We start from the raw sequence: 17,023 nt of genomic DNA, 5'->3' as shown, positions 1-17,023 counted from the left end.
GTTATCCAGGAGAAATGATCACCTATCCTTGGTGCACACTTCGAAAACCTCCGAAGAAGAAATGAGTGTCTAAGGGCGCCAGAGATTTGGGAGACCAGCTAGAAACCTCCCCTAAACCATCTCAGGAAAATAAGGATAAAGGCTCAAACTGTCCTGTGGCTCTTGAGACCCCCAGAGCCCAGCTGTGCCCACCAAGCCCTGGCTGGCCTGACTCCAGCCTCACGACCAGACATCAGCCCTCTCCCCCAACCAGCCTGGCTCAGTGTCCCCACCCCTGAGCCAGACTCCTTTCCCAGGGAGCCAAAGATCCTAGCACAGAACCAACTGGTTTCCAGCCTCCAGATGAGAGAATTCCAGCCCAAAAAATAACCTCCACAACACAGCAGTTTGCAGAACACAGGCAGACAGCGTGCAACAAAGCCACTTTAGCATCCCTGAAGCAGACAGCGTTATCCAAAGTCTGAACCCAAGTGGCCGCCCCAGAGTGCCCTGTGCTGTTTATCGAAAGGGGAAGCCATGGGGACCAGGGCTCCCACTCGCCACCTTAGAAGCTCCCACCCTCCTTCCCGTTCCTATCCCCTCACCCAGCCTGCACTTACCCCCATGGGGGTCCCATGGAGCCAGGATCCACACCCCTCTCTTCACCGTTAAGCCAAGCCAAAGGTAGCCCATTCTGTCCTCCCAGCCTTCAAGAGCACAACCACACCACATCGGAGAAGAGGGAGGCTCCTCTCCATTCACCCAGGTTTGACCATGAACGGTCTTTTTTTTTTGGGGGGGGGGGGGGGCGGGTGGGTCACCAGAGGTGGTTTTACTCAGTCAACTCTAAACAGGACGACTCCAGGGACTGCCCCCAGAGAAGTACCTGCCCCAGAGAAACATCTGCCCATCCATCCCCGGAGCAGCTGATACAGCTGTTATTTCTAAGCAAAGCAGCGAACAGGAGATCCCAGTCCTGACAGAGCCTATTTCAGCTCCAAGGCTGGGTCGAGGGATTTCAAACTCAGTCTCTCTGCCCGTCCGTGAGATATCTGGGCTCCTCTCCTGTGCCAGAGAAGCCACCAAGCCAGATTTTGTTTTTAGAAAATTAATAAGACAATTCCACCCCAATGCCAGTGACGTTCTGCTCCAACTGCTACTGTTCACACCGTTTCTAGAAACGGGCTTATAGTTTCACTCCCGACACCCCCCACTCCTTGCCCCTCAGACATGTGGCAAGGCTGACCCGACCTGAGACCAAGATGGGCAGGAGCTGCTCGAGGTCACCCGGGCCAGGCCCCGACCTCCAGGCAGGAGGCCGGGTTGCCGGCCAGCACTTGCCGGCTTCTCGGTGCAGGCTTCCCGCTGGAGGGACGTAAACATGGCATGCACACTGTCTGCTCCCGGGAGGGCAGACGCACTCAGAGGCCGGGACGCCTGCTGGCTCTCCAGCTCCCCAGACAACCAACACATGCACACAAGACGGGGTACGTACACAAGCCCCCGCATGCGGGTGCAGAGGGTCCTGACCCCCGCCAAGGAAAGCGCAGAGAAGGGCATGTTCCCGGGGGAGAAAGCCGGAGGCAGGGGCTGGCGGAGGGAGGAAGGCAGCAAACCGGGTGGCCTGCCGCCCAGACAATAACAAAGATGGGAAGCGAGATTTTCAAAGACGCAGTGGCTGCACCCAGCGCTGAGCTCTGGCCTGGCCGCCTCCTCCTGCCAGGGCACGCCTGGTCCCCTGGGGCACCACGGCCATCAGAAAAAGGCTGAGGGTCCTGCCTCAGGCTGGGCTTGGCAGCTGGGGCAGGAAACCAGCTGCAGGCAGCAGTGGGGATGCATTGGAGAGCACCTCTGGGCTGATGGAAATTAAAGGTCTAGTGATTCTCCCAGGGGGTGGGAGGGGTACTCTCCGGGAAGATGCTAGGGGTCAGTCAAACAGCCACTCAACCTTGGGCAGGAGTTGGGCTATAACTTGTACTCCTCTGCCTGCTGGAGCCAACGGGAAGGAGAGAGACATTTTTATTCTACCTGTGCCTCCCCTACAGGGAGTGCCAACTTGCCAATCATACACAGGGGCACAGCCCTACGAAGGCAGATGCCAGGGGCCTGAGATGTCGGGGCTGAATGCTGAAAAGGCTCCTTGGTGCCTGCCTGTTCTTTCACCTCCACTAGCCGAGCAGGGACGTGTTCTAACTGGCACCGGAATCCATCACTGTGCCTGTGCCCAAGTGGAAAGGTGCCGTGGCTGGTACCCCGCACGGAGGGGGACCTGGGCCCCGAGGGACCGTGTCTGCCCAGTGCCCCCGAACACGGACAGGATGGCTTGCCCTTGCGAGCTGAAGCCTGCTCTGTTGCTGGTGACTGGGAACAGGCTGAACCACCTTCTCCCTCTCCTCCTCTGCCCCACAAGCCACCTCCCCCTGGAATTTCCACACCTGCTCCAGGCTTGCCCAGGAAAAGGAAACAGGGGAACAGGAGACACCCCTGGGAGTGGAGAGGTGAGGGAGGGAAGCAGCTGCCCAGGCTGGAGAGGACGAGGCCCTTCTCCCCTAGCCTCAGGCGATGCCCCTGAGCTCAGAGCCCCGGCACTGCCCCCTGTGCTCACCCCAGCCCCCAGCGGAGCACGCGCCCTACTTAGAGCAGATGTGCCCCCTAAGCGGCCCAGCCCCCTGCTCCTCCCCTCCAGATGTTCACCCTTTTCCTCACCACTGAGTCTCGGCAAAACCAAGCCGAAAATGCCTTTTGTATCGGACACCCGGGGGCTCCAGAGGCAGGGGGATGGGTCCTGGGGGTGGAGGCGCCACTTCGGTCCCCAGCGCCAGGCACCGCACCGCCCGGGAAACAATGCCCACCTCGGCGAGGCGAGGCAGGACTTCTCGGCGAGGGCACTTCCCGCGCGGCCTCGCCCGGGGCCGCGGACACCCGCTCCTCACCCCGCGGGGAGAGAGAAAGGTCCTCCCGCCGTGACCCCCCCGTCCGAGGTGGCCCCACAAGTTGCCGGAGGGCGGGCGTGCGGTGCCCTCCCGCTTCCAGCGCGCCCCAGCCCCGGCTCTCGCTTTGTCCCCGCGCCCTCCGGGGCGCATCCCGGGGCGGCGGCGCGCGGAGGCCGGGCCGGGCGCTGGCGGCGGCGGGCTCACCTCTCATTGTCCGCGGCGGCGGCGGCGGCGGCGGTGGCGGCGGCGGCGCTCCGGAACCCCGGCAGGATGTGGCGGAAGCTGTGGTTGCGGTCCAGCTTGGGCTGGCTCTTGGTGCGCTTGATGGAGCCCTTGAGGCGGCGGCTGAGGAAGCCCTGCGCGCGGGGCGACAAGAGGGGGAAGGGGAGGCGGGGTTAGCGCGGCGGCGGCGGCGGCGGGCCCGGGACCCGCGCGGGACCCGCGCCCTGGCTCGGGCGGCCGCGCGGCCGAGGGCGGGCGCGGGCTCGGGCTCGGCCCCAGCTGCTCGCGGCCCGCGCCGCCCGCCCGCCGACCGAGCGCCGACGGCCCGGCCCGCGCAGCGCGGCCCAGCCCACCCCGCGCCGCCCGGCCCAGCCCGCCACGTCGCCCCCGCCCCCTAAGCCGCTGTTGCCATGGCGACGCCGAGACGAGTCGCGCCGGCCGCGGCCGAGGCCGCCCGAGCCCCCCCCCCCCCCGACCCCCCCCTCGGGAGCGGGGCGTGGGGGGGGGGGGGTCCGGAGGCGAGGGGCGGGGCTGCGAAGGGGCGGGGACCCTGGGGGGCTGCGGCGGGCCCCCTCACCTCTTCCCAGAACGAGGTCACGCCCCCACCCACCTAGAGGAGTCCACGCCCCGCACCCCATCCCGGCTTGACACCGTGCGGTCCTCCACCCGCGAGGTGGGGGTTCTCAGCCCCAGGTCTTACAGATGAGGAAAACTAAGGTTCTGAGAGCTGGCATGTGATCGGTCCTCTGGGGCCAGTGCCTGATAGTACCCTGGCCACCTGGCCCCCTAACCTGGGTGCCTTCCCTACAGCAGGCGACTTTCAGTGACCCTCGGGGTGAAGCCCCTTGCCTGCAACCTTGGTTGCCGCAGCAGGGGCACTCCAGCAGGGGCAACCTCCTCAAGGACTGGGTCCCTAGCACCTAGCTCAGGCAGGGGGCAGAGGCTGAAGGGTTTGCTGAGTATCCCCAGGGCATGCTTCAAGGTTTGCAGCCACGTCAGAGGGAAGGCTGGGCAGCCGTTGCTAGACGAGTTGCTGCAGGGCACCATTCATGACCCATGGCGGGTAGGGGTCCCTTCCTAGGAGGAGTATGGCAAGCCCAGGCCAGGGCCCCCATTCAGGCCATTTCATTTGTCCGTCTACCAGGCTGCGCAGCGTTGGGAGGACAGAGCTTAATCCCATCCCCAACTCCAGGAGCTCCTGGTCCCACGGAAGAGACAGGGAGGAGGACAGAGTTCAATACATCCAGGTTGAACCAGGCCTCCCTTTATAGGTGAGGGAAGATTTGGGGGCTCAAGCTATCCAGGCTGTGGAACCACAGAAGGTTAGAGGGAGAAAAAAACTCAAGGGAGGTGGGAATCCCCTGACGGAAGAATTGAGAGGGGTTCTGGGGGTCTCACCCACCCCAGCCTCAATTCCAGGTGATATAAGGACAGAAGGAAATGGGATAGTAACTCATTTTGAAGTCCATGTTGTACCCAGTGTGATCAACACATTTCATCCATCACACAACAAAGGCTAGGCTTGCAGCCCTCTCTGGCCCAGGAGGAGGGGTGGACATTTGCTATAAGCCATGCCCCGTGCAGGATCTGTCCATCCCTATGACCCCAGCACCCCATCACTTCATGATGAAGTGAGCCGTCAGTTGTACACATCATCTCATGTCACCCACACAAACAAGAAAATGACAGAGAAACATTACCCCTTTCTGCAAACGAAGAAACCTTGCTCAGAGAGGTAAGATGGCTTGACCAAGGACACACAGCTTCCGGGCCTGCCTAATGCCGGGTTCCACTAGGACCGCCCCCCTTCTCTGCCCACCCTCTTCAGGCTTTCCCTTCTCCTATCCTTCCACCCTTCTTTCCTCTCCCTCAGTCTCTCACCTCCGTAGGAAGACGACCTACCCCGTGGTCACTTGTCAGAACTCTGCACATCCTCCAGGGCCTAGCTGAAACACCACCTCATCCAGTCCTTCCAGGCAGTGGGTCCAAATCCTTCTCACTCTGCAGCTCAGTGTCACCAAGATGCTCTAATCAGCTGTAGTTCAGCGAATATTTCATAGGTGTGAGGGGCCGCAGGAGGGAGCCTCCTCCAGAGGGCAATCCCTAATGGAGAGGGACCACAAATGGTGGCAGGCCAAGGAACAGGAGGCTCTCAGGGGACACAGCACAGAGGCAGGAATTCTGGATCAGCTCTGGGCACCCCCAACCTTGGCCTCCTGCCGGGTAAGGCCAACTTGGATGGGTTCTTCTCTCACAGCCAATGCCTCAACGGGCTTGTACTTTTTCTTGGTTTTCATTTTCTACACTGATGACAATTTCACAATTTTTACACTGCTTGTGGTACAAAGAACCTCGAGGCATTTTTCACAATTTATGTAGTTCATTATGTAGCTATACTGACAGCTTTATCCTATTTCTGAGTCTGTTTGTTTTTTTTTTTTTTTTTAAAAAGGCTTTCTTCCTTCTAGGAGGTTGAGTGAGGCCAGTGTCACTCCTCTGCCTCACCCCTCCCTCTAAGGCCACACTTAATGCTCCTCTGACCAGCTGCCTCCCCCCTAAAGCCTACTGTTCCCCACTCAAACCGACCATGACCACCCACACCACATCACATGTGCCCACCCTGGAGGACCTTGTATCCCCCAGAGGACCCAGCTCAGGACTCTGCATATAACAGACTTAGCAGAAGGCTCATCATCCCAGAAAGCCACAGCTGGAAGGGGACTCAGGCCCAGAAGTCTGTATATAAGGGCAGACGAGCCCCAGAGACAGGAAGGGACTTACCCAAAATCACATATCAAGGTCAATCAAAGACCCCAGACTCCAGTTCCCTACTCTGCCCAGCCTCGTAGCTTGCTTACTGACCTCCTTTATGGGGTGGAGGGCCACGGGCGGCTTCTCACCCAGCCCCGGATGAAGGGAGACGAGCCTTTTCTCCTGTCCCTTCATGGGCGGGTCCAGGGACGTGATTTCTGGAGGTGGTTGCAGCTCTAAACTCAAGAAGTCAGAAAATCTTACTCTAAACCCAAGTCAACCTTAGTGAGAGGCAGTGGCCAAATCACGTCCCTTCTTTGTAACAGGGTTCTTGAGGTCTGCTTTCTAGAACTGTGGTGGAGCCTCCTGACAGCCCAGTGGCTGAGAATGGGGAGCAGGGGGCAGGCAAACCAGGGCTCAGGACCAACTCCGCAGCCCCCCTGGCCAGAAGATGGCAGGCAAGGCCCAGCAGCAGTGTGTGAAATGGGTGAAGGGGTGCAGTGAGGAGAGAGAAAGCTGTGGACCTTCCAGGGCCTGACTCTGTCTATCCCAACCCTCCCCAGGAGGCCACCCTGCTGATCACACCCGTGGGCCAGCATCACTTGTGTTCGTATCTTAATTCAGACAAGTTGTGGGCAAATTACTGGCCTGCTCCACTCCAAGCCTCAGTGTCCCTATCTGTAAAATAGGCTAATGATACCTACTTTAGAGGGTTGTGGGAAGGATCCAGAGGCAAGATATCACCAGTAATATAGTAAATAATAAGCCACTGAACATGGGAGTTGCCGGCTTTATTATTATCATTGCTGATGTGGCTGTATTCCAGCCACCAAGTTTTGCCCTGAGAAGGTACATGACCACCACAGGCGGGAGTCTGCCCCGGGCTCTCCCAGGAGCCTGAAGGCTATCTCGCAGCAGGGACAGGCTGGTGTCATGCCTAGTGAATGAATGAACAGGCTTGCAAAATGGTCCCGGAGCCACAGAACGTCCTCCGGGTTGAAGGCTTTAAAATAAGCACGTTTTCTAAAGCAACCTCACAGAGCCTCTCAATGTGCAAAGTGTGCGAGCCGGGGGCAGGCAGGGCCGCTCGGTCCCCAGACCGGGGACCGATGTCTAAAGCTCGGCGAGCAGCCAGTGAGCCCTGTGGGGACGGAACCCACTGCCTCCCCAGATGGGGTGTTCGGCCTCTACTAACACAGCCTGTAGCTGTTTTTCCACATGCTTCTCAGCAGCTCCCCCATCCCCATCCAGCCATTGTGCCACCATCCTGACATCTGGCCCCAGCCCTCCTCATCCCTTCCTCAGGATGTTCTGAGAAACTCTCTCAAGGGCCCCAAGGAATTCCAGACACGTGATGTGTTCATTCACCCACTTCAGTCAATTCCGAGCGGGGCCGATGAGGAGAGATGACCAGTTATGGAGCTCCTGTTCTGCAGCGTCCCTGCCCCTGGCACTCTTCGAACACCCCCCAAGTCCCAGGAAGGAGGCCTGGGGGGATGGGCCTGTTATCAGGAATGCGGGGAGGATGCCTCAGAACTCAGAATGTTTTGGGTTTTCAGGTGGGGAAAAAGAAGCCCAGAGAAGCTAAGCCCCTCGCTAAGAGTAGCAGAGCTATTAGGCGGCTGGGGGTGTCTATACATATGGGGGCCCTCGACATATGTGCCCGCACGTCCTCGCCAAACAGCTCAGCCCCAGGCTCCGGGGGCCACAGGCCAGACCAGAGGAGAGAAAGGAACTGCACTCTCTCCCTGAGCACAGCAGTGTCACGGGTGAGGACTGGTGGCTCAGGGAGGGGACACCTTGCCCAGGCCCAGCCTCACACATGCCTCACACACGAGTCCCCTTGGCAGCACCTAGGGGACCCCGGGTTTGCACTCCAGCACCACCCCTTGGGCACCCAGAGGTGGCAGGCCACCACTGGTCCTCTGAGCCATCTTGGACCCTGAGTGTGAAGCGCCGGGCACCGTGTCTGGCACACAGCGGGCACTCTTGTCAAGCGGGAGTCCCTTCTCCTGGCTCCATCATCTGTTTGGTCCTGCATCCTCGGTCCTGTCTTCAGGGCCTTTCCCCTTCTAACAGACAGACCGGTGGTGGGCCTGACCTGCCTTTAACTCCCACTGAGCGCTCAGGATGGAGGCAGAACCCGGCGGGCTCTCCCTCGGCCCAGGCCCCGCTCCTCCTCCAGTGGCCGTCTCCAAGGCCTGCACCCACACAGAGAGCCTTCAGGGAAGGAAGCCGCCTAAACAGGCGTGTCTCTCAGTATCCTTCTGCAGCTTTGCACGGATGCCAAAATCACACCGAAAGACACAGGAAAGGGAGCGGAAGACCCCATCTAGATAGTTCCACCTCTCTCGACCCTAGGAGAGGAGATCTGCTGGGCATTACTGGCTGGCAGGCAGCCTCGACGCCTTAGGCTCCGGGAAGACGTCCTGCTTCTAGAGTCGCGAGGAGGGGCCAGATCAGGCAGCCAGGGCAATGCCCACATGGTAGAAGGCAGGAGGGCAGGAGGACTTCCCAGAAACACTGAGCAAGGCAGTAGCAGAACCACGGCAGAGCCTAGGTGTCCTATCTCCTCACCCAGTGCTCTTTGCCACGCCTGCACCCCACCCTTCGAGAACCTCTCCAGCTCCCCACATCTCCTCTCTCCAGACCTCAGTCTTCCCTTCTGTATTATAAGGGCTGGGTTGGGTGATCACCAGGCTCCATTCCAGTGCTGATATCTGGTGATTCTAAACAGCTAAAGCCAGAGCAGCTGTGCCTTCCACAGCTGGGCTCCCCCAGGCCTGGCACTAACAGGACCAGAGGCTTCTCTGGCTTTTCCTCAGTCCTTCAGACACACCGTTCCTCTTCCCTGTTCCTGGGGCTCTGCCCTCAGCAAGCTGCCAGGCTTCCCTGGCTTCCTCCCCTGGGAAGTATGTACCATCAAAGAGGGTCCCAGTTGGGGAATGACTCACTCATGGTGGCATGTCCGACATTGTGACAGCCGTAAGAGGACAGGCATTTTAAGCCGGGATGAAGCTGGTGCCTTCCTGGTAGTCACCTACTCACGGGCCACCCTATGCCCACATTACCCTCTGTAGTCGCCTGCCAGTGCTGCTTTGAGGGTAAGACCTCCACACCCCAGCTTACCCAGAGAAGGCAGCCAGACTACTCGGGCCGCAGAACAAGAACCTATTCAAGAGCCATGAGAGCCAGCAGGGGGCTGGGTTTTGGCACAGAAGGGTCACTCTTGCATTAAAATATTGCCAAAAAACCCACACTTCAACATGTTTCTATGGAGAAACACACACAGCCAGAAATGCACACAAATTCAAAGACATGCATGCATTCAAAGACACATGGTGGGGCGGGGGGGTGCGTGCCCACAATGAAATGCAGGCATAAACATACAAGTCCCCTCATCACTACCACACACAGATACACACACATAAACAAACGTGCACACTGACCAGCACACAGAGAAATACACCCATACGGTCATGAATCATGCAAATGGAGATACAAATACACTGGAACAAACTCACAAATATACATACATACTCAGCTGTCACCAGGCACATACAGAATGACCAAACATACCAGCTCATATGGACTCATATTCACAACCACAAAAAGCTAGGAGCCCAGGTCTTGGGTCAAAGGGGAGAAAATGCTGCTGCTACCATAATCCCCATGATCTGTGGGCAGGACCTCACTTTGCACCAGAATCTCTATTTGCTTCTCTCACACCCTGAAACTTTGCCTTCACAGCTCCCTGAACATGTGGTTTCTCCGAGTCATGTGGCCTCAGGGCCCCACCTCCTGTCCAGAGTTGGGAGATCCCTGCCCCAAACATTTCTCCTCCTGCCATCATCACACCTAAAACTCCACCTAGGTCCTAGGGTTACCTCACTCTCTAGGAATCCCTGGGAAAAAGGAAGATACTTTTTATCCCCCGCCCCCAAGAGGCATGGCAGCAAAGGGTTCTACCACTTAATGACTACGGGCCCTAGGCCAGTGACCTAACCATCCGAGTCCATTTCAGTTTCTGTAGAACGAGGACAACAGTCGTCACCTCCAGGTTGTTGTGACAAGTCAGTGAGATCACACATGTAAAGAATTTAGCCCTTTTCCCGGCACTCAGGAAATGTCAGTTACTATCATCTTCGTTTTTATGGCTTGGACTTTGACCACCAAGGGCCAGCCCAGCCATTAGCCGGAAGGAAAGAGAGAGCAGGAGTTTATCAAAGCAAACTGTAGTACCCAAATCTCCTTTGGTGGGGAAGTCTGCTGGTCAACAGCTCATTCAGGGTGTATTCTCTGAGCCTCCCCATGTGCTGAGTCCTGGAAGGGATGGGATTTCTGCCCTCAAGGATTCCACAGTGCAGCTGGAGAGGTGAACCTGGCCCTTCCTAGACACCTCCAGGAGCCTCCTCGCTACTTTGCTATCTCCGGTCTTGCCTCCCTTCCCCTGTCCATTCTCCAAGGGCATCCAGAGGGGTCCTTGTAAAAGCAGATCATACCTGCACTGACCAGCTCCACCCCTTTCCGCAGCTCCCAGAGCTTTGGGGATAAAAGCCTAGCCCCTTGGCAAGGCCCTTAAAGCGCTTCTTAATCCATCCCCTGGGCTCCAGCCCCAGTGGCTTCAATGGGACTTTCAGAATCGCCAGCCCCTCCTGCCACAGGGCCTTGGCATAGGCTGTTCCCACTGCCTAGAATGGAGACCCCTTGGCCAGTGGATCCTGCACACCTTTTTGTCTCTCCTCACAGTCTGTCCTGAGGTGCCGACAAAATGCCCTCCGAGTAGGCCAGGTCCCCCTGCAGACTTATCACCGTTGTAATTATACATGTATTGATTTCATGCCTGCCTCCCTCACAGGACTGTGGGGACCATGCTGGCCTGGCTCCCCAGTGCAGGACACATGGCAAATATTCCTCAATACTTCCTGAACTAATTAACAAATATTAACGATATGAAGGAAAAAGGAGAAAGGCTGAGAATATGCTCTGGGAAGTTTTTTTTTTTTAATGTTTATTTATGTTGAGAGAGAGAGAGAGAAAGAGAAAACGCCCATGCGTACACACATACACACAGGGGCGTGTGCAAACTGAGGAGGGCAGAGAGAGAGAGAGAGAGAGAGAGGGAGAGAGCGCACCCCAGGCGGGCTCAGCGCTGTCAGCACAGAGCCCGATGCAAGGCTCGATCTAACGAACCGTGAGATCATGACCGGAGCCAAAATTAAGAGTCGATGCTTAATTGACTGAGCCCCCCAGGCACGGCCCGTGCTCTGGGAGGTTTTTAAAGGGATTCCCTTGTGGTCAGTCTGGGTGGGTTTGCCGGAGGAGACAGCTTTTGAGAGCGTAGTAGAAACACTGAAAGCGAGGCAATGGGTGGTCTTGCTGAGCTTATCTGGGGCAGGGAAACCACAGATGAGCATTCCGGGCAGAATCCTGGCACGGGCAATGGTGCAGAGGTAAGACAGCCCGAAGCCTGGCTGCCTCAGAGGCCCATGGAGTGAGCACAGGTCTCTCTGACCTCCCAGTTACACCCCGCCACCTGAGCCCAGGCTGATAACGTGGGGCATGACCCCTCCCCCAACAGTGCAGACCACACCCGGATCGAGGGGGCCCCTAAGGAAGCCTGGGAGGAAGGAGGAAGGGGGCACCCAGTTGGGAAGAGGATGAGCGTGTGCAGGTAGTAGGAGGGGGTAACGGGGACATCAGAGATGCCCTCCTGATACGTGCCAGGGCCCAGGACTGAGTGGCATCAGTGAACACTGATGAAATGACACACACGTTTCTGAGATCTCAGGGAGGGAGGTGATAACCCAGAGCAGCCAGGGAGTGACTCACTGCCCCATAAATCCTCTGGCTAGCCGACACTTGCCTTAGCATAAGCAGCCCGTCCCAGAGGTCTGGACAGCCACAAACACTTCATCAGCTGCTTAAGCCCTTGGCCAGCCCTGACCCCGGGCTGGGGAGTCCAGCACCGAGGGCTGCGTGGCTGCAGGGAAGCTGGCTCCGTCGGGGAGCCTCACCCCTGCAGCAGGATCTCCCCCTTCCTTTCTCCCCCCTCCCCCCTCCAGGCCCTGCTTGAAGTCCCAGCACCAGGCCAGTCTTCCCGGGGTGACTCACTAACTTCAGAGCTTATTCCCTGTCCTGTGCTCTGTACACCCTGCATGAGTGAACACCCCTACCAGAGGCCACCTGGCAGAATGGCAAGAAAACCATGTTTGGAGTCAAGAAAGCTGAGTCCAAAAACCCAGCTTGGCTATTAATAAGAATGAGGACCGTTCCAACGTGCTAATAAGAGTAAGCCAGATGTACTTATTCAGCCCCAAGCTTCAGGCGCCGTATTAGAGCTTCACGTGACTTTTCTGGTTTCGTTCTCACAACCCAACGTGCAGATGACAGAATGGAGGCCCAGCGAGATCAAGCAACTTTCACAGAGCCACACAGCCAGGAAGCGGCCAAGCTGGGGTCAGTCCAGATAGCCTGTGCCAGAGCCCAAGCTCTTCCATAATTCCATTATCGCACGGCGAGGCTCTAAGCAAGTACCTTAGCCTCTCTGTGACTCACTTTCCCTTTCTCTACAATGAGGGGATTGGTCTGGCTGAGGTCTAAATCCTTTCCAGTGTAGGCATGCCATCTTTCCCCTCCCTGGTGACCCATTTGCAGGTAACAACAAATGGGAGGAATCTTCTGGAGACCACAGCTTTCAGGAAGGAAGGGTGTGAATGGTGGGGACTCCAGCTCTGTGCTGGGCCACAGGGGGCTTCCAGGAAGTCGGTTTCTCCTCCTGCCCCTCCCGCGCCCCCCCCCCCCCCCCCCCCCGCCCCAGGTACCTAGGTGGTCTGGAGTAACCCTGCATCAGCAAGGCAGGGAAGAGGTGCTACCCTTTTTCTCCCTGGACCAAGAGCCACCAAAAAGCATCAAGACCCCAGGGTGCCACAGCCCCAGGGACGAGAAACATTAGTGGGAGGGAGAGGTGAGAGGCAGGTGGAACCCTCATAAATCCACCTGAGTGAGCAATGCTTTTTAAAGCCCTTTTCACTACAGGATACAAAATGCACCGTTTGGGGAGAGGATTTTATAGGCTATTTCTCCTCCTGGGTGATTTACCATCTGCAGGCCTGGCTTACCTGGGAGTTCTGCCCCTGAGGGATCATGGGAACCCATGGAGTGGAGTCAAGGTCAGTTTCACAACAAGGGCTGGTGTCCTTGCCAGGGCTCTGTGGTGGTCCGAGTGACTTGTCCCGACCTCCTGGCCTCTCCTCCCAAGATGGGTGTCCACCTGGCCCCAGAGACATCAAGCGGGGCTCTCAGAAGGGACTTCTGCTCCCTACTCATCCCCCTCCCCACCCTGCACTCACTCACCCAATCCATTCTCTCTCACACACCTTCACTGCACAAGCCCATCCAGGGGCCCACCACACGTGAGGCCCCATCTCAATGCCCAGGGTTCAGATAAATCAGAAACAGTCGCTGCCCTTGAGAAAGTCACCGTCTGGTAGATGGTTAAGTCACAGTCTGACTGTGACTGAGCTCTGAAGCCTAGGGGAGGAGATGCCTGCTGGAGTGAGGGAGTGTGGAGGAGGGAAGGAGCTCTCAAGGCAGGGAAATGGAGAGGGCCTGTGGACAGGACCAGCCTGTACGAAGGAAGGCACTGAGGCTGGGACAGGCCTGGGGGGTGGCAGCTGGGGAGCTGGATCCCACCCCCTGGAAGCTGTCTAAGGTGCTGGAGCAGGGCAGTAACAATCGTGGCTTATTTTAGGCATTCTTTAAGCAATTCCAGAGGAAAAGTAACTCATCCCAATGCAAGGCCTTGTATCGGAAACAGATGTCATTGCAGCCACCTCCAAAGAGGGCCTCCTGGCTTTAGAAACAATTCCCACCTGAAGACTCAGATATAATTATGTCTGTAATCCAACCCAAATGCCACTTGATGTGACAGAGACAATTGCTTTGTTTTCCCACGTGGGGAAGTGAAGGCATCTGAGCCCCGCCCCCCCACCCAGAAGAGGGCCTGCAGAGGCCACAGGGTGGGGTAAGACGAGGGGAGCCGTTCCTTTCTGCCCTGAACAGACACCTTTTGACCCTTGGGGACCAGGCCAGCTGGAGGTAGGGACGAGGCAGGACGAAGCAGGGAAATGGGGAAGCCCAGGTTCAGATGCCAGCTCTGTCTGCAGTTGGCTGTGTGACCTGGGACAATTCGCCTTCCCTCTCTGGGCCTCAGCATTCTCATCTATAAAATGGAAAGAACACGACTGGTTGGCAGAGGCTGGGCTGGTGCTGTGGGCCAGGCTCTGCAAGAACTTCAACACCGTTCCAACAGCAAGGGGCTGGCAGAGCTGGGATCTGAACCCACGTCGGCAGGACTTTCGGCCCCAGTTCTGACAACCACCCCACCTCTGCCAGAACACCTGCCTTGCTCCCTTTCGAAGTACTGGTGGGGGTGGACCAAGACACCTGCAAGCCATCAAAGGATGACCACGAGAGTGTCTGTTAGCCAGCCTGACAATGGCGGCAGTGCCCCGATGCTGCCTGGCGGCCCTCAGGCTGGTCGGCCTCAGCCTGTGCCTCTCCTGCTGGAAAGCGGCCTTGGCCCCAGGCCTTGCCCCATTCCAGTGTCTCTAATTTGGGCCCTCTCTCAGGGGTCCCCCAGGTCTCTGGCCACCCCGGGCCCAGTCAGCTCAGCCACCAGGGCCAGACCCAGCTGCCCAGAGGTGCTCCTCGATTTGAGTTGTTTCCTCCACCCAGTGGTGAGCTCGTTTAGCTCAGCCGGGCCCCTGTGGCCCTGGGGGGGGAGGGTCACACAAACCCCAGGGACTTCCATTCTCCTCTGGGAGCGGCTGCCCAGGCGTCCACTCGCTGCCCTCTGCTGCCCCCAACTGGCAGGAAACGGCCCTGCGCAGACGTCTCCAGCTCCCTCCATCTGTACTTACCACCTGGGAACTTTGTCTCTGGTCCCTTGGGTATCACTTTGCCCACCTCCACCTCCTGGTGCCGGGGCTGAGCCCTAGAAGCTCCACCAAAGGCAATGTTGCTCTGGGGCCGCAGATAATGGGTACAGAAGGGACGGGGTCTGTCTGATTACCTGGGACTCTGGGGGAAGGTGTCTGGAAGGAGTGAGCCCCACCCACCAGAAGAGGGAACAGAGGATGAACGTTGGCTGAAGGCCAGACACTGGGCCCTCACAGCCACTCTGTGAGTGAGGGGCTCCTGTGCCCATCTACAGATGGGGAAAGAGAGGCTCAGAGACCCGCGATGATACCATCATTTATTAATGAGGCAGGCAGCTCTCCAACAGCACCAAATACCACAGCCCGCCGTCACTCCCCGGCCTGACCTCAGGTTCAGGAGGCTCCAAATAGCCCCTCACCCCATATCTCTGCCCCAAAGAGCGTCCTGGCCCACCCTGGCTGCCCTGGCCAGCTCTCGCCCCCGGGTGGCCCTGTGATAACATTCCCGTCTCCTCGATTCCCGCTGCAGGAAAGGAGCTTCTCCCTGCAGAAGGTGGACACAGACCAAAATGATAGTAATTTCCCTTTTGGGTTTGAACAGTTTAATAACAATTAGCCTCTGTCCACCACCCTCTCATCCGCAGAACACTTGCCACCCACCGGGCCGGAAGACTCCAGCTCACAGGCCTCCACTGAGCAGGGTATTGCGAGGAGGGGCCCGGGGCACCCATCTGTGGGACCCCGATCCAGGGCCCGGCCCTACTGCTCAGTCACACCCAACCACGGCCGCACGGCTGACATCCCCACACCGGTTTGGGGGCCACAGACACAGATGGGCCCAAAGCAGCCTGGGGTGGCGGAGGGAGCCCCAACAAGTATTCCAGGCAAGCCTCCCCTCTCTGGGCCTTAGTTTCGCCACCTGTGCAGTGACAGAGGTGGCTCATCTGGTCTGTGAGCCTGACCAGCTTTTCCGTCCACCACCCCGATGCCTCACTCGAGTCGCCCCAGCTGAGAAGGGGCACGAATGGAGGAAGAGAGGCAGACCAGGAGGTGGCAGTGTGTGACGAGTGGGCAGGAGCCATCGGAGGCCTCTGGGGACCTTCAGACCCACAAATGCCCATTTCCTTAAGCCTCTCTTCCCAGGAAGCCTGATGGAGGTGGGCAGAAGGACTCAACTGCAGGGAAGAGAGGGCTGGAAGCGGCAAGGCGTGAGCAGCCCCGAAGGGGGGCACGGACACAGGGACACCTGGGCTCGATTCCAGGCCCCGTTCCAGATAGGCTGTGTGACTTTGGGAAAGGACCCTCCCCTCTCTGAGCTCCAGGCCTTCCTCTGTACGGGGAAGCGTTCGTGATCGCTTCCAACGGCCTTCCACGGTGGTGTCGAAGGGGTCCCCCTCACAGGCCTGTGTGTTTATGTCCACGTGCCTGGCACTATGTGTGTGATGGGAAAAGACAGCTGAGTCACGAAAAGGGCGCAGGGGAAAGCTGCAGGAGTGGGGAGAGGCGTGTGGAGCTGGAAGTCCGCATCCCAGAGATCTGCTGGCTCCACTCCTACCCAGCATCGCCTGTGGCTCCTGTGCCCCACAGGGGCAAGTCCAAAGCCTCCACCCACTCACTTTCCTCTCCCGTGCCCCCTCCTTTATGTCTCCAACTCACCCAACACTCTAATCACACAGGGCCGTTGGCTTGTTCCATTTCACGTACGTCTCCCCCAGCTGGAATACTCTTCTCCCTTTGTTCCTGACAAACTCCTACACATCCCTCAAAGCTCAGCCCCAAAGATCCTCCTCCAGGATTTCTTGCCTACCGTTATCAGCCGATGGTAACTGCCCCGTGTTCTGCGTTCCCACAGCACCCCGGCCGCACCTCCATCCCACCACCCAGGGTGCGCACAAATGAGCATCCAGCAGAAGTAGGTGATTGAAAGGAACTAAGACCCCCTTCCAGAAGCATCTGCAATCAACCCGCGACTGAGTTTATCTGCAGCTTCCGCCACCCCCCTGGGCCTTCCCCTCCCTGACACTTCTCCTTCTCCATCTTGCAAAAAATAGCCCTGAGACCTAATTTCAGCTAAACCTTCAAACACGATTCTCCACTTTCAACTTCCCGAAGAGGAATCAATTGGCTGTCAAGTTTCCCAGAGTCTCTGCCGCCTCCCACACCCCAGCCCTGCCAGCCCTCCTCAAGGTCGATGGG

The 17,023-nt window shown here is 58.1% G+C and overlaps 1 protein-coding gene across 4 annotated transcripts in view; it reads right to left on the bottom strand.

Annotated features, from left to right (window-relative positions):
• Positions 1–17,023, bottom strand: part of LOC122204761 (DAB2 interacting protein) — a 121,521-nt gene that overhangs the window by 78,143 nt on the left and 26,355 nt on the right. For 3 of the 4 annotated variants that reach the window (XM_042912416.1, XM_042912413.1, XM_042912415.1), the window contains exon 3: positions 3,117–3,268. In XM_042912416.1, coding sequence (XP_042768350.1) covers positions 3,117–3,268 — 152 coding nt within the window. Of the gene's footprint in view, positions 1–3,116; positions 3,269–5,036; positions 5,055–17,023 lie in introns of those variants that run through there. The other variant, XM_042912417.1, reaches the window with a different exon arrangement.

Source organism: Panthera leo, chromosome D4, assembly GCF_018350215.1.
Source record: "Panthera leo isolate Ple1 chromosome D4, P.leo_Ple1_pat1.1, whole genome shotgun sequence".
Taxonomy (NCBI): Eukaryota; Metazoa; Chordata; class Mammalia; order Carnivora; family Felidae; genus Panthera; species Panthera leo.
This window is presented reverse-complemented; position numbering and strand designations above follow the sequence as displayed.